Raw genomic sequence first — 19,042 nt, 5'->3', positions numbered from 1 at the left:
CTGATGGCAAAATTGACATGGAGAAAAGTCAAGTCTTACATCAAATAAATGACAGTCTAGATAGATAATAATTAAAATCATTATTGTATACCTACACACAATTTTGTGCGCATCTTCTCTGAAGTCTTAAAAAAACATTTTAAGAACTTTTTCGTCATACTTTTTTATATAGATGCTTAGTTTATATAATTTTAAAATTTTTACTTGAAGTTTAAGTTGCAATCATAATATAATTCATTATGTATATTTAATTCAGGACTATAATTAATTAAAAATTAAACAACTGATGAACATTCGACGATCCGAACTGAACAGGTCAACAAAACATCATAAATATTGAAGACTTCAACATTAATGCATATTAAAAATTTTGTGCACATATATAGATAGATATATTATTAAAAATGTTTCGTTATAAACTTGAGAGAAGACTCAAGTCATTATCTTGTATTGCCATATTAAAAAAAAGTCTTATGTCTAATTCTAAGTTAAACCAGATGACTGTTGATCTCAATACCTCCAATTTAAACGATTATTAGTTTGTTTAATAAAATATATTTTTCTCCTTGACTTTTTAGAGACAGGTCTATTAAAAACTTTATTGTAAGAAAAAAATGAATTCTGTTTAGGAACCCTTCATTGATGTTACCTTGTATTCTAAGGTCGAAACCACAAACTCAATATATCGAACCCCAGTTCATATTTAACTGTCTTTTTTAAAAAATTTACATGGTGATTTAAGTCTATCTAATAACGCTAAGGTTTAGGCTACTCAAGATAACCTGACCTAATCTGCTATTCTCTTTACGTATGAAGAAAAAAATTTGAAATAATTTTTATATTGTTTATTTTTTATAAAAATCAGTATCGTGTATAAAAGTTCAAAGTTTTATATACGATTATATATGACGATGACTGCATTTGAGTTTACGAGTATATCAAGTGTGAAATATTAATAAAAATCAATAGAAACGATAAGAAAAATTGAAATTTAATATAACTTATACAAATTCGTCTCATAAGAGTTCTTATGTTAATTTCTTCACAATAAAAATATTTAAACACAAACTACTAAATTTTTATATTAAGATACTTTATAACTGCATTTCTACTTTAAAGAAATTTGTCTATAAAAATAAATTCTTAGTTTAGATGTATCTCTCCTAGAATCACGTATCCATATCTGGTATAAAACCACTTATTTCCAGTTAGGGTTAACTTTTATTTATAAATTTCTATATAAGAATATATATATATATATTTAGAATAAAAATGAAAAATTTCCAATATAAAAAATACATAAAAATTGCACGTATTGAAAGGAAAAAATATGTAAAATAAAATAGAACCCAGCGTGAAAACCAGAAGTTTTGATATGCGAAATTTTACAGAAACGAGTATCTAAACTTTTCTAAAAAGTGAAAATACCATTTGGAAGTTCGTTTTTCACATTCACATCTCACTGCACATATTTCCCAAAAACAACAATGAAACTAAAAACAACCAGAAAAGGACCAAACTAGTATAAGGCTTTTTTGAAAGGAAGCTAAAGCTGCAGCTGCAGCTGCAAAACTAGGAACTCAATCAACGCGAACTCCGCAAATTTATCTCTTTTCAATTGAGAACTAATATATGTATATCTATTTTTTTATGTTTTCATTTAATTTTCCTTTTAGTTTCCTTTTAGTTTTTTGTTGATTTTTTTTGTGTTTTCACACACTAAGTTTTTCTTGCTAAATGTAATTGAACTTCTTTGTGTGAGAGTATCTATGCATTTTTGTAATGCATTTTGAACTTTCGTGTAGATAAATTTTCACAAAAGTTTTTAAAACGAACAATATCACAACAATTCAACTGTGAATCCAATAAATTCCATATTAAACTCTACTATATTTGCAATAAATGTGTAGTTCCTTAAGCTCAGGAGCTATATATGATACATTAAATCAAACAGCTTTCGATAGTCTGCAGCAGTATTCATCCTATCAAACGTAATATAAAATAAAATTAATTATATATTTAATACTCAAAAAACATAACACCAACTTCGTTGCTTGTGATACTCTAGTCACAAGCAACGAAGTGTAGATAAGAAATCGGTAGTTTTAGATTACCATAGTTAAAGTTTATAACAGCAGCACTGATACTTGCAGACAGCTATTGTCGATTGTGATGCCTTTAAAATTGACAGAAGAAGACAAGTTATACTTACTGCTGTTTCAAATATTGTTTCACGGGATCTTTGTTTTAACCTATTTGATTTACTAGGTAAAGTAAAAAAAATCTTATTTTTCACTCTCTGTCAAGTCAGCAAAGAAATGGTCTGCTTGACATTCGAGTCATCCCAGGCTGAAACATAGAAAATAATTAACATATTCTATTTTCTCGTCATCATGGCAGTTTCACAACAGACCGGTTGTTGGAATACGCCAACAAGCACCAGAACTGTAGTTTCATAAACCCATAAGAACTATTTTTTTTGTATCAAACCTAGGTCATAGGGTCCTGCCGACTTTACAGTCTACATGATTAATCTATAAGTTATTTGTGACTCCCTCGTGACTCCCTCTAAAACTACCCGGAAACAATAAGGCTGCAAATACATCTCATAATTAACATTGGTTTTACCTAATTCTGTTATATTTTGAAAATCCGGAAAGACTTGAACACATATAGCAACAAAACTGATGTAGGAAAAAATAAATATTTCCTTATTTAAAATTACGTATTACGAATAGATAATTACATATAAAAATAATTATAAATGCGAGCACATATTTATTTGACCTATAAGTTTTCGAAAGTAAATTATGAATTCTTTGGGGAAATAAAGTTTTTTTTATTCTTTTATATATGTTAATATAGTAAATATATATTTCCTACATTAAACACCACTTCAGAAGTCACGACACCAGAAAGTCTTTCCCCAGCAAAACGAATGATTCTATTTTAGAAAATGTTGACTTTGTTTATATCATCGGGTGGTGCATTATCAAACCTTGTCATCTGTTTTCTCCATAAGCACAAGAGAATTTCTCCAAACATTGCGCAACGCCAATGCCTGTTGTTTAGTACATGATTATATGGTGAAGTCCTCATAGAGATCCATAGTATACCAAGTCACGACATCAATCACCAGAGGAAGAACCACTTCCTTTTGCGTAATACTGCATATTGCGAAAGGTCCAGGCAGTTTGACCATTTCCCATGGTTGGTTCTGGGCTACCACCAAAACCACGTGGAACGGACTCGAAATATATTGTATTTCTACATTTGTCGAATATGGAAACATATTGTGTTGATTGTGTTGGAACTTCAGCAGAAGTTGGAATGGCTGGAGTGAGTTCAACGTTCTTACTTTGCTGAGGCTTACTTAATGCACCACCTGTCAAGACTTCTGGTGCAGGCTGCTTCTTAAAAACTTTTTCAGAAAGAAAAACTGAAAATTTTGAAAACGGCATTATTAGAGCTTTAACTTTTGAAATTTTGTTAATGAATGCCAAAAAATTTTGTGAGATATGTAAAATAACACAAAATATTTTACGGGAGATGAAAATAAAACTTATCCTATAATATTATAATTTTTTGTGAAATATCAAATCAAGTAAATTCAAATATATATCCACGCCTACTGTAAATTATTTCTTTAATTATTTTTTATCATTTCAATTTTGTATTGGTACGGGTACGGGTATTAATAGAAACGAGGAAGATTATCGTCTATATTTGTTAAGTCATTTCTCCAATTTTCATTATCGTGGAACAACCGAGCTTTAATCGTGAATTTTTTATATCAGTTCGAAATATATCATTTCTCTAATATTTGAATAGAGACAAATGATGGTTTGATATTATATGCCGAAGACCACACGTTTTGCTTTTAGCATGACTCTTCAATTAATTACTAATTAATTTTGTGAATACTTCTATCTCTTTAATAAAGTATTATGTTTACATTCACAGTCTATCTATAGAAACATTTATATAAAGTTTGATTATTTGAATCCTTTTTCGAAACTTGGTTTTTGAGAAAATTTCCTATCTTTGATATAATTATTTGATAGTATTAATATTATTATGAAAAAGGATAGTAAACTGAGACCTAAAAGATCTATTGTCCCTCTTAGTCGGACTTGAGTGTTTCTTAGGTTCGATTTCTTTAATGAAAGACAGTATAGAGACTAACTTTTCTAGTCAAAAATCTAGAAATGTTTCATAAAGTACTCTTCAAGATGTTTCTTCCGCTGGTATGTCATTGTCGGACACTCCACCAGCACATGGTATGCAATTTTTCTCTCTTCTCTATAGTATCTGCAGTCTGAGTAGGATTAGATTTCTAAATTTTTTAGGTGAATATTCAATATACGGTGACCGGCTATTAATCTCGTAATAATTCTTAAGTTGTTTGTTCTATGTAAACCTCAAGGCATTTTAGGTTCTAAGTCCCTAAGAGTATTTCCGATTGTGATAGTTTTGGTAGCCTTTTCCACTCGAGTTTTCATTCTTTTTCCTCTGCGCCGTTCATAAAAATAGATAGAGTTTCATTGCCTAGACCGCAGAAATGTTCTGTACGTATCATTATTGAAGTCACCTCTCTTCTTGCGAGTTTGTCTGCCACTTCATTACTTCGGTCATTGCATAACCCAAAATCCATATTACGTGCACCTGATTGTTCCAGCCAAGAATGCTCAGTTTGGTAATGCACTCCCATACCAGTTTGGATGTCACCTGGTAGAATATGAGTGTGTATTTGTCAGTCAGTATTGCAGTTCTACGGTTACGGTAGTTACGTTCAAGGTTGAAACTGTCGCATTTATCTGTCGCGTATATTTTTGCTTGAAAGATGCTTACATTCTTCCCATTGTTTTCAAGTATTTTTTACCTAGTGCGCATATACACCAGTTCCAACTCCCTCACTGTAGAAAGAAGCGTCTGTTAATATTTGATAGTTTAGTTATTGTAAAATTATAGAACCGTTAAATTAAGGCCACGTTATTTTGATAGCACATGCTATAGCTTTCATATTAGTAATAGTTTTTATTAAAAAATGTGGCACAACTTCCTTAGAATAAGTTCTAGCAATTTGATTTACAATTTTGAATTAAAATTTATTGACTCAAGTTAATTTAAACTTCTTAGCATATTAAATCTTTGTTCAGAGTTTCAATAATTTGTAATAAGATGTTTTTCCCAGAAAATTTTCTTCCACTGAAATCAGTTCCATTGCTGTTAAGAAATGTCTTCATTTTTGCTATTTCACTTGCCTTTGCCACTTGTTTTGCCTTTTGAGTCCTTTGCCAATGTAAGTTCGACATCTAATATAAAATATCGATATTCATAGTGCAAATGCTTTGCAAATACTCTCACAGCACATTCCGATTATTTATTTTTATCGAAAATATCAAAAGATATCGTGAAAGCAAAATGTGTTTGTTTGTCTTTTAGGAAGAAAACTTAATTCTGCGGAATTTGTTGAAAGGGAAAGCAGTGGTGGATTTTCGAAAAAATATTTAAATACAGGCAATAGATTAATGTCGGATTAGTTTGTTATTTAAATACTAAGGAATATAAAAATTATATGCAATATTATGCTAAATTCTATCTAATCAGTTTTCAAATTCATGTGGTTAAACTCTAAACTAAATATGACATAATCAAATATTATTTTGGCTTCAATTTCGGGTTAGGATTTCTGCAATGCTATATCTATATTTTTGCTATAATTCTGAACTGAAGGTTATTTGATTCAACACTATTTGGATTTATATATTTTTGAACGCTACAATAATGGTATAAAAAAAAAAATATAAGTAGATAAGTAGAAATCTGCTTCTTATCTAAAGACCATCAGAACATTTTCTGCCTTTAAAATGGCTCTGCTTACAATATTTTTTTCTGAAAATATGAGTAGTAATATCGTAAAGGAAATCTACAAATATATCAAATTTTTACTGTTGATGGGGGAAATAATTTTCTGCAAATATACGTTTTAAAATATTATAGATATATGTTTAAAGTCATTTTGTGTTAAAAATGACAGTTTATTAGAAACATGAACACTTCGAGCTGAACTTGTAACTTTCTATTTAATTTAAACTTCATTCATGTATGGTGCAATACACTATAGTATAAACCTTAAAAAACTGGTGAGTAACGTAATATCATATATATATAACCATATATACACACATGTTATATGTTCGTTGTAAGTAGAACCGACAATAGCTTCAAACTAATTTTAACACTCATACGCCATGTACAACTGCAAGTTGCAAGTTGAATTTTTAAAATATCGCGATTGCAGAAAAACTCTTAGAGGGAAAATTTAATTTCAAATATTTTTATTTCATTATTATGGCTTTCCTTTCATAGTTGAATTTTCTTGGCAGTGTTCAGTATATTTCGCTTATTCTTATCAAAGTATTCAGCTATGCATTTAAATTTATATTTTTATTGTTGCAAATTAAAAATGAAATCCACTTTTAACTTTTTGCACACTTTGTGTACTTCATATGAAACTTTGTAAAGTTCTTTAGTATAAACTCCATTCCATTCTCCCATATGCCAAATATATCTACTGGGTATATCGCATTGTCATATATAATCCTCATTCTTACATTTTAGCGTTTCATCCTTGTGCAAGGGAAAGTTGTTAATGTTTGAGTTGAGTTTTTAAAACTTTATGACTTAATTCTCAAAACAAAGAAGGTAAAACCGTTTTTTTTTTAACCAAAAAGAATGAAAAACCGTATAAGGAAACCTAAATGAAACTATCTTGTATGAATAATACAGCTCATTTTTTTCTTTAAACCTTTAGTAATTGTATTCAAAAAGTAAATTTTCTCCAAAAATATTTCACATACAGTTGATGGATACTTTTTAATTCTTATTTAATGTATTTTGTTTTAAGTCTTGATCTTTTGGGAGTCAGAGCGAATAAGCTACAATCGCATACTAACAGCAAGTTTTTTTCACGATAGGTAGAAAACATCAACAGCCACAATTTTAACCTACTAAAACTACATCTAAGAATTAATGGAGGCATGAATAAATAATAAACTTCATTCTAGTTATTAAGAAAGAGCAATCAGGTTTATCGTACTACTTACTAATCAAGAGTATTAGTAAGTAAAAGTTCAAGTTTATCTTAGCCAAAACTTATGGGCATGGTATAGACAAAAAGGTGCTAGCGGAAGGGGTAGAGCTATTGCGCAAATACGGCAGGTAGGCTAGTTGTTAACAATGCCACCATGTAATGGAGGCATTAGAATGTTTTTCATTGAGGTTTATTGAGTGACCTGAGGTGCTTGGGTAGCAAGAAGACAGAAAAGGTTAACACTGGGAAAGGGGAGGAAGTGTGTGTGGTTATGTAGTCGGGTGAAGTTACGATGGACTTTATGCCCAAACAACGAATTTGAGCAGAGTTGATTGCATAACGCATGGTGAAGGCGTGAGAAAGTAATGATCGAATAAGCTGTTTGAAACACCTTGCAATTACATAGGTAATAGTAACACATATATTCATATAGTCCTAATTTCTTGTCGATTTTTTTAATATAATAATTTTAGTCGCATGGATTCTTTTTGAAAAATACGATATTTATTAAATGATGCTGATTTGCAGATAACCTTATTTGTTATTATATTATCAAATGGAGTTACAGATTTTTCCGAAATTCGTATACAAGTCCATGGTGGTACTGCTAACCTAACCCAACCTAACCTAACCTAACCTAACCTAACCTAACCTAACCTATCCTAACCTAACCTAACCTAACCTAACCTAACCTAACCTAACCTAACCTAACCTAACCTAACCTAACCTAACCTAACCTAACCTAACCTAACCTAACCTAACCTAACCTAACCTAACCTAACCTAACCTAACCTAACCTAACCTAACCTAACCTAACCTAACCTAACCTAACCTAACCTAACCTAACCTAACCTAACCTAACCTAACCTAACCTAACCTAACCTAACCTAACCTAACCTAACCTAACCTAACCTAACCTAACCTAACCTAACCTAACCTAACCTAACCTAACCTAACCTAACCTAACCTAACCTAACCTAACCTAACCTAACCTAACCTAACCTAACCTAACCTAACCTAACCTAACCTAACCTAACCTAACCTAACCTAACCTAACCTAACCTAACCTAACCTAACCTAACCTAACCTAACCTAACCTAACCTAACCTAACCTAACCTAACCTAACCTAACCTAACCTAACCTAATTTATGCATGTTGTGAATGTTAGCCTCTAAATAAACACAGAGAGTATGTTATATTGACCTCAATGACTAAAGATCATAATTTTATTTAACAATTCTTTTCTTCTAAATAAATCCTTTTCGTTCTTTTTATATTCATCTTACATCTCGTTTTTATATAAACATTAATCATTTTACGATTTTTGTCCTTTTAATTTAATGTACTTTCCGTAACGAATGAAACTTTTTTGATTTCCTTTTTCTTTTGTTTTTTCCTTTGTTTTTGGTGCTTAAAAATTTGTTGGCAAACTCTGCAAAAATAAGTGATAATAATTAACTGTACATTGGTGAAAGTGTAAAATTTATTGTTGTTTTTGTTGCCGTAACCACATTTCAATTACACTTTTCCAGTCCAGCTCAGTGTCATAAACTTTTTTAAATCTGTCAAAAGTACAAGAATGAACGAAGGAGCAAACGAACGAACGAACAAACGAACGAAAAAAAATTTTGAAGTAAAATGTGAAAATTCCTCATGAGTACCAAAGTTATTAACAAAGTCCCCTATAACTTTTCTTTTTTATGATTTTTTTTTCATTTACTTTTTTTTACCCGTAACATTTTTTTCGCATTATGTGTGCTTGGATGTGTATATGTGTGTGTGTGTTATTCATGCCGTTTATTCCATACAGAAAATTAAGCACAGTTGACGTCTAAGGCCTTGGCAATATACGCAAAGACACTTAAGTAAAAAGTTTAACAAGTTCCAAGGCAACTAAAGCGCCAATTGGAGACCAGCAGATAAAGTCAAATAAAAGCAAAAGTAAAAGTCCGCACACACGCACACACAAACACACTCACGAATAAGAGAAATCATTCAAAAACGCAAATGAAAATCTCAAAAAACAACTAAAAAAATATACTGAAATATATGCATTATGAGTATGCAGCTTGCTTGTGCAATGATATAAATGCGGTGTGTTGGTTGGCATTGCAAATGTATAAGTGCAGAAATATGTTCGTATGCACAAACCTCTTTCGTTACACTTTGCTGCCTTGCTGCTTTGCTGCTTTTATGCTTATGAACTATGGCGCTGCTCTATTGCTTCACCCTTTTCAGCTCCACTCTGCTCAGATCTCTATTTATGTGCATTTGTTGCATTGGGACGCAAATATTAATAATAAAAATGGAGAAATAAAAATTATGCTTATTCAAAGTGCAATTTTAAGTTGTCCCTAAGCGGCATATATTGCTACTACAGCAATAAAAATATAAACAGCAGCGTAACAAAAACAACAACTACAACAACAACAAGAAACTTAACTACTTCAATTGTTGTGACAAATAGCTTAGCTTATGGCTTCCAAACATAATTTTATTTTTGTTGTATGGTTTTGTTTTAATTATGCAGCAATTTATTTCTGTCCTGTGAACGTTTTGTTGTTGTCGTTGTCGTTGTCGTTGTCGTTGTCGTTGTCGTTGTCGCTATTATTGTTTTTCTTACTGTTACTTTCACTGTTGTTTTTGTTCTTGTTGCTGTTTCTGTTATTTCTATTTCTATTGTTGTAAATATTTGCGTTATTGTCACTGTTTATGCTGTTTGTGCTATTTGTGCTGTTTGTTATTGTTGTTATTAGTTGTTCAGTATTAATACAAGTCAAAGCAATGTGAAGTCAAGTAGAGTGTATCTGAGTTAAGGGCTGCACTGTGCACTGTGCACTGTGCACTGTGCACTGTGCATACAACTTGAATTGGTAGCCGTGCATGGCGTTTGACGCTGCAATTTAACTGACATATTGTTGTTGCCTCCCACTGCACCTCTATACCACTTTACATCTCGTTATTTCTTATTGCTGTCTCTATAGAATTCGTAAACTTTTCATTCAGATATTGAATATATTTTGTTGGTTTTAAATAAATTCACGGAAGTTTTTCAATTTCTTACCTCTAAAAAGCAAAAACAAACAAAAAAAAAAGAAAAAAATTTAATTGCTTTCAAGATAATGAAAACTTTTACTTGAAGATTTGTTCTATTGTTCTTTGGCTAACGAATTCTATATTACTATTATTATTGTTATTATTATTACCGCTACTGCTTTCAATGTGACAACTTCTTATTCATTTAAGTATATCAATTAGTATTCTTTTTTACTTGATTTAATAGCTTGTCAAGAGCTAGTGGAGATTTTCTAAATAATTTTTTTTTTTTTTTGTATTTAATATGGGCACTACATCATTTAGAATGTGAAACTAATTTAGGTTATTTCTAAAGTCGGGTAATAACATTCATTTCGCATGAAAAATTGACATAAAACTCTAAATGAAACCAATTTTAACAATGTCCAAATTTTTTGGAACATTTTTTTTATATACGCTGAGTACTAACATTCATTTCGGATGAAAAATTGTCATAAGACTTTAAATAAAACCAATTTAAACAATGTCCAAATTTTTTGGAACATTTTTTTATATAAGTCAAGTATTAACATTCATTTCGCATGAAAAATTTATATAAAACTCTAAATAAAACAAAATTTTTACAGTGTCCAAATATTTTGGAGCATTTTTTTATATAAGCCAAACTCTAACATCCATTTTGCATAAAAAATTGACATAAAGAAAGTTTCTATAGTGTCCAAACTTTTTGGAAAATGTTTTTTTATATGGATTTTTATGATATGAATTCTAGGGCACAGATTTTTAATCCGAAATGGAACTAACTATTTGGAGTCAACTTTCAAGTGCAGTCAAGCTGCAATATGAGCTTATGAACCAAGTATCGTTTTTCACCTACTCACTTAAACTTGCAAACGTCTTTTATTAACTCGGACGCGATTTTAAAAATATAAAATAGGAAATTTATGACAACATTAATAGAGTCCATAGATTTTAAAAGTGTTGCAGTATATTATGCTGATTAACGCCTCCGTTATGACTTCAAGGAATTCTACCGGCACCAATTGCTATACGTTTGAATATAGTGTATTTCTTGGGAAAGAGCACGGCCTATCTAAGATCTAACATGGGTAAATCCTCCTCCGAAATTAATTAAAAGATCATATTTTTGTACACATGTACATGTAAAATAATATTGAAACATTATGACTACTAAATAGGATAGATACGATTTTTAAATGACTAAAATTGTCTAAAAGCTTTCTCTGAAGTGTTTTCTGGCTACATGCCTATACAAAATCATTATAATGTTTTAAAAATTTAGAAATCGCATTAATCATATAAAAAAGCGTTTTTAGTTTCCATGCTAGTCTTTATGCCTTTTCATAATGTATAGCGTTACGCCATCCAGTCATATTTCCATCTTATTATGTCTGCGTGAATATGTACTAGATAATTATCTACAACATTCACTTGCTAAACAAATGTGGATAAGTAACTTAATTTATGGCATAATTGCAATTCTTCAGAGTAGCCAAATATGAAAATTAACCAAATTTGCGCAATGGTTTCACACTCTAATTCACAGGCTCCAAAAATAAATTCTGCCAACCACAAACCAAACAAAAATGCAACGAACAGTTTCAAGGAAAAAAATTAACTAATGAAAAGGATGAAGATAGGAAGGATACGGTTAGTAGGCCGCCAAATTTGTAAAGCTCTTGCGTAATATACAAAACAAAAAACAAAAATGAAAAAAAGTGGCATCACATTTTTTCATCAAACCGTAACAAAAAATACTTCAAATTCCTTCTGAACGTGCTGCTTTGCCAGTAAGTGTACTAGGGGTTATACATAAATTTGCAAGCCAAACACGTGTTGATACATGGAAGCGTTTTTATCTTCTATTGTGCACTGAATTGCCTAAATGCAGTAAGCAAATAAACGAACAAAAACAAACAAATAAACAAGGACGAGAATTGTTTTTAATGTACGCTTAACGGCCAAGCCAACTTACCGCAGGCCAGGTCAAAACTTACCTGAACATAACCGAACGCCTAAACAATTCGCACTAAAATCAACGAAACGAGACCGAAAAATTGCAAACTACTTCGGTACCAGTTGCAGACCAGTTGCATTCCATTGTTAACCTATGCACTACTGGCAAACAGTTCAGACGCAGCAATTCGGCCACAAAAGAGTGGCAGGACTTCACTGTACAGCGCATGCATAACGAGAACTTCCATGTTTTTAATGGATTTACTCGTACATTAAGTGAGTGCGTTCAGTGGAAAAATTTATGCAAGCGAGTGTGCGTATTCAGGCATGCATAGGCACGCACGCTATAAAGCCTCCACTTGTCCGTTACTGCCATTTACAGACCTGCGTTTATGCGTTTATGCGTTTATGCGTTTAAGCGTAGTTGCGTATGTGTCGTCATGAAAATGTAACCATTGTTGGGCGTTCTGCTTTCAGTGAATTGCTAAAACAATAAACAAATTGTTTTTTTCGACATTATTTACTAATAAGTGAAAGTACTGAAGTAGCGCCTTGGTTTGAAAAACCTATTAGCTTCTCGGAGCGTCGAAAAATATACAATCCTTCTCATCCATTTGCTTTGTAAGAATAGTTTTCAATTTAAATAAAGTGTGGTGTGGTTTAACAAGTCTACGGTTCAAATTCAACACTACAGGTTTAAGTTTTAACACTTATGATCCAAAGTATGTACATGAAGACTTAAATCAATTAATGTTTTAAATGGTTATGGAGGCTCAAATAAATATAAACGATGATATGGTATAAGCGAAAATATGGGTAAATAGAGCATACATCACGCAAACCCTATGATGACATTACAGACACTGCACTAAACTGGAAACATCAAGAAATACGACACAGGGGCAAACCTGAAATGACCTGGGGCAAAAACACTACTTCATAAATCTAGCAAATCGTTAAACGAATTAAGACAAATAGCACGAAATACAAATTGTTGGAATACTTTTGTTGAGAGCTTAAGGTCCTAATTGATTAGGGAATAATAATAATCATAACAACGTTTTCAAGGACTTCGATTAGCATTGGGTTTATAATAGAATTTTTATATTTCCTCACTCACTTCTGCTAATTTACTTTTTGATTCCAAGATATATTCTTACTGCAGACTAAAAAAGTTTTCACTAAAAAACAGACTCGATTCTGGTTTCCTGGGATTACGTAGTCATCTATCTATTTCAACTTTTTAACCGCATAATATAGCAATACAGCTTATCTTTCGGATTATTGGAATTAAAAGTTGAAGATTTTTGTCAAAGCTACTAATGGTGTATGTAGTTTCATTTGGGTGTACTGAAGGTCACTTGGTCATCATACTCGACGAGGATCTGGAATGTATACCATGCCGTACTCGAAAGCAATAGTTAGTAAAGATCATCCTTCAAGGTCCATTTGTCGATTCTCTTCCTTATGTAAAAGATATATCGATACCTGTAGCAATTGAGCTAATATCAGTATGTTGCAATATAAACCTGGAATAACTGCACTCCACACAGACACAGTATCCACAGCAACAAAGTTCTCAATAGACACCCACCTAACATCCCCAGAAAGAGCGATAACTTCTCTATGCAGCAATGACTGTCCCTGCTCGATTGAGATCTGGATGTAACCATATGTTTAACTGCTACTTGTCATGAATCAATGACCAATGTGCATCATAAGTGCAATTCTATCCACCATAATGTCGTCTATCTGTTTTCTTGTTGCAATGCATACAATAACTGGAGCGCAATCAATTTTTGGACCTACCCCACCAAGATCTTTACACCTAGATCCTGGTTAACTTTAATTTAAATTCTAATCATCGCAATTTCATTCTGACTCCCAAATAATCCACACAACCAATACCTATCCTCGTCCTAACCCATGTATTCGTAATAATTCCTTTCATGTTATCTGCAACAACCAGCTTATATACTCATTGTCTCTAGACGTATGTGTACTCAATGTATACAATCAAATTGCATTTAGTAGTTGTCGCTAGATGGTGTGTTCAGTGTTTTGTTATTGTTATCAATGTAAAAAATTATCAACATTAAATATCGGTATTTCGGAAAGGCATAGCTCTACTAAATTGAATAAAATTAAATAATTTAAGAAACAATTTATTATTATGTATTATTTAAAAAATATTAAAATTAATATTAAACTAAAACATAAAAATATAAATATAAAGTAAGTTTTTTCTCTTCTTCACATTTTATTCCAGAACTTATGATGGCCTCATTCGATTGTGAAGAACCAAATAATGCAGAAAAGCTGATGTATGATTTGAATTGAATGAAATGTATATTAATATCTCTTTGAGGAAGAGAAATAATAAATCGAACCAAATAAATGCAAAGAAATCAGTATATCAATAAGTAAAAAGTAAATTAAAAAACAAACTATATTAAATATAACTACTTTAAGTATCGGTACTGCCGATAATAAGGATTATATTAAGCATTTTAATAACTAATTCAATGTCAATGTATGTGTGTGTTTAAGTAAAGCAAATAACATGGATATATAATATATATGTATTACATATATATAATACATAAATATATCTTTAAGTGTATTTATAAGTAATTACAATTACTTCATATATGGTATGTAATTTTTTTTATCACCTTTCAATGGTTAACATTTATTTGATGTTTTATAATTCCGATAATAAACTTCATCGGATTCATTTTAAGATAGTGTAATTGAGAAGAATTCGAAACAAATAGATGGGATATAGACATTTTTAGAGCTGATAATAATTAATAACATAAATTGAATGAAATTATTACGAATTTTCGTGTTATTAAGCCTATATTGATAGATAGCTATAGACAAACATAATGCAAATGTATATCGAACGGCTACATATTAATATGAGTGTATAGTAATGTAAGTTTATATATTATATAGATCAGGTTAATCCTGGACTAGTCATAGAATTTTGTAAATATGCAATAGAAACTGTAAGGAAAACGTTTAACTGTATGAAAATATCAAAAATAATTTTTATTTTACAAAGTGAAGAACCTAGTAGTTCAATTATTTATTTTTTGTTAACTTTAAAATTAATTTTAGAGTTGACTCACAAATAAATAAATAAAAAATAATTTTTAATTAATTTTGCTTCGATTTAGAGCACATTATTTTTGAGTTTAAAATTTCATTGACTTTGAAATTGTTTTCATCACCGCCTAGAACGATTACCCTTTTTGATGTTTTTAATGTAGACCTATTGAGAACTACATTATTTCAACATATGGTATACATAGTGTAATGGAGACAGTTAGAATAATGAAATTTTACAAAAGCGACGATTAGATCGCAGCACCCCAGAAATCAAATCGTCCCTAGATTCATTTTCTTAAGAACGATGACGAAAAATATATGACATGTTAAAACCGTTTTCATAGTAAACAATACTATCATTAAATGGTTACACACAAACACTAGTGTTATTTGAACCAAACTTATCCTTTACACAAATAAATAATATTTCTTCGTACACAATCGGCTAATAATAAAATACATCCATTGCATTTTAACAGTCTTAGCTTCACAACTTTAATTTAACTTGGAAAGATCTCATGGCTATAGCACAGAGGCTGTACTTAACACAAATAAATATCAACTCAACGCAAACAATAAACTTAAGATAGAGAAAACTTCCGTTGAACTCTATTAACAGTTTTAATTCCAAAGTTTAAATTTAACTCGGAAAGTATTATATGCAAACAAATAGGGAATGTTAGGTGGTAACAAAAAAAAATGATCGAATATCGAAATGGGTCAATGAGTAAGGGGCATATGTATATGTATGTTTAGGGAATACAAGATGAATTTTATAAGAAGATACTACTTCATTTTTCTTTTTGGTAGAATGATTCACCTCTGATTTTATGTTTGGGTGAAATATTCTTGGCTCCTCTCTATATCGCATACTATCTTCACGAGTTAGAGTCTACTTAGCTCTTTGTAGCTAAAAATAACCGATCAATTCAAATTGAATATGAAGACTTTCTATTCTTGATGTTCCTTTAGATGAATCTTTTTTATTTGAATTGAGCAAAATTAATTTAATAGACAAAACTAAAAAATTCTTATGACCGTGGGGAACCATACATATCAATTTATCAAAAAAATCTTTTGTTTACTTCTTTTAATGGTTTCCACTGGTGAGTTCTGTCTACAATATTTGCACCTCATAACTGTTAATAGGGGATATATGTCATTTCTGTAGAAACTCATTTAATATCATTTTTTTTTACTATACAGCAAAAATAAAACTGGACTAAGAATAATATCTGTTTAATTAAAGCTGTCATGATTTATAAATACATCTATATATATTATATATATAACAGTTCTTTTTATTTACTTTGATATGTCGATTACTTCAGTGTTTTTCAAACGGTTTGAATTGATATTACCATTAACTATAATTAACTAACATTATCATGTTATGCTATTACTTGGCTATCTGTATCATATTGTTTGGATAGATAGATAGTTTTTATCATAGATAGTTTCTAAAATTTTATTTTAGTCTTTGTTTTAATATTCTTTCATTTACTGTTCATAGTAAATATACAAGTGACATACCATTTTGTTTTTATTTTAGTCGTTAGCTATTAATTAGTTTTAAACCAGCCAATTTATTTATTATCCAAAAAAATGGCGAAACTGCAACAGAAGAATGACGTGCACTTGGTCCTCATGAAGGAGTAGATCCGGCTCGTTGTCTGACCGCTTCTGAAACTTTAATTACTCTATCAGCTTATTTTAATAAAGCCATCATCAAACATCTAGACTAAAACTAGACTATGACACAATTGCATAATTCAATAAAAATGTATACTGTTTGAAGCGATCTGCTAATCTTACCAATCATCAACCACCTAAACAAAGGTATGGCAATGTCAAATTGTTTTTAAATTCTATGTTACCACTATTATTATAATAGTAAAAGGGTTAACATATCAATGAAGGATTAAACAAAAATGAAATAAATCAAATATTTAAAACTGCAAATCTAACCACTTGTGAACTCTTCTTCATAATAACATTAATATCACAAACATAGAAAGTCTATGTTTTTAGTAAATACTCTAAAAGGATTCTGTTATTAACACTAACATTCCATGTTCATTAACATGTCTCCATTCTACTAGATATGCGGGTGGCGAGGTTAGTTTGTTACTGGTTTATGTTATTTAATCTGTTGTTAGTAATAGGTAATAACAGTCATTTTGTAAAATATAAAAATAAAATTAATAAAAATGTATTGCAGTGCTGAATATAAACTAAATGTAAACCATATTGTAAATAAATTATATATATTAAAAAAAAATATAAATATATGTGTGTATTTCAGACAACATTAATAAGCTATATACATACATTCATATATGTAATTTATGTAATAATTTTAAGAACCAAACTAAAAGAAGATCAAACATTTATCAAATAACTCTCATTATTCAATATTATTTTAAACAAATCAAATAATAATACAAAAAAAAAACAATAAATATTGTAATGTTAATTACTACATATAAGTGTTGTAGTTGTATGTATATAAATATATATATATATATAAAAGTAAATAGTTATTATGGAATTAAATTTTCTAATAAACCGAATTATGAAATATTTTTTATGTAAATTATATGTAATTTTTTCTAAAAGAAAAATAAAAGCATTTCAAATTCGGCCATAGCCGTCTAATAGATAAAATTAAATAAAGCTAAAAAATTAAATAAAAATATAATATTAACAGTATAAAATGTAAAAGTACTGTTAAATTAAATATACGAAATACAATAAAATACAATAAAAAATTATTGTAGATTAAACATGAATCACAAATGTATATAAAACGAAAGTAAATTAAAAATAATAATATATAAATTAAGTCAAAAAAAAAGAAATAAATGAAGCGAATTCGCGAAATAAAAACAATAATAATAATATAATAATATTTATGAAAAATGTTTAATGAGTTTAATAAAAATTATCAAAATAAAATAAAATAAAATAAAATAAAATAAAATAAAATAAAATAAAATAAAATAAAATAAAATAAAATGCACTAAACAATACAAAATAAAAATTATACAATAGTATAATAGTGGAAATAAAAATTAAATCAAAATAAAATAAAAGGAAAATAAAATAAAAACAATTATATAAATATAAAATTAAACACTTTTGTTGTGCATGAGGACTAATTCGACAGTTTAATAAGACAGAAACTATCTAGTTTCACTGCAGTGTAAGTGTAAGGAATATAGCCGTCAGCTACTATAGTCAGCGACTGTAGTCAGCTACTATAGACAACGACTGTAGTCAGCGACTGTAGTAAGCTACTATAGTCAGCGACTGTAGTCAGTTACTATAGTCAGCGACTGTAGTCAGTTACTATAGTCAGCGACTGCAGTCAGTTACTATAGTCAGCGACTGTAGTGAGCTAGTATAGTCAGCGACTGTAGTGAGCTACTATAGTCAGCGACTGTAGTGAACTACTATAGTCAGCTACTATAGTCAGCGACTCTAGTCAGCTACTATTCAACAATAGTTGAAATAACAAAATAAAATACAATTTTAATATTAACGATATTAACACCTGTGTTATTAAACTGCCCAAAAGGTCAGTCTGTACATGAAATGAAAATATTATAAAATCAGATAATACTACAAAAAAAGTAATAGAAATAAAATTTCTATAAATTAATTATTAAGTTTAATAAAATTAATAGAGAAATCACCATCAGTGGTGCATCCTCATTCAAAAAATGTTTTTTATGAGAAAAAAATTTCTATTAAACTGCAAACTATTATCATTAGTAAAATTATATATTTATATAGATTAAATAATTTTACAT

The 19,042-nt window shown here is 29.8% G+C and overlaps 1 protein-coding gene across 1 annotated transcript in view; it reads left to right on the top strand.

The window, feature by feature from the left end:
* Positions 1 to 14,486, top strand: part of LOC119689743 — a 49,277-nt gene extending 34,791 nt beyond the window's left edge. The window contains exon 11 of the mRNA XM_038104640.1: positions 14,380 to 14,486. Coding sequence (XP_037960568.1) covers positions 14,380 to 14,450 — 71 coding nt within the window. The 3' untranslated portion in view covers positions 14,451 to 14,486. The remainder of the gene's footprint in view (positions 1 to 14,379) is intronic.
* The last annotated feature ends 4,556 nt before the right edge of the window (positions 14,487 to 19,042 follow it).

Source organism: Teleopsis dalmanni, chromosome X, assembly GCF_002237135.1.
Source record: "Teleopsis dalmanni isolate 2A chromosome X, ASM223713v2, whole genome shotgun sequence".
In the NCBI taxonomy this organism is placed as follows: domain Eukaryota; kingdom Metazoa; phylum Arthropoda; class Insecta; order Diptera; family Diopsidae; genus Teleopsis; species Teleopsis dalmanni.
This window is presented reverse-complemented; position numbering and strand designations above follow the sequence as displayed.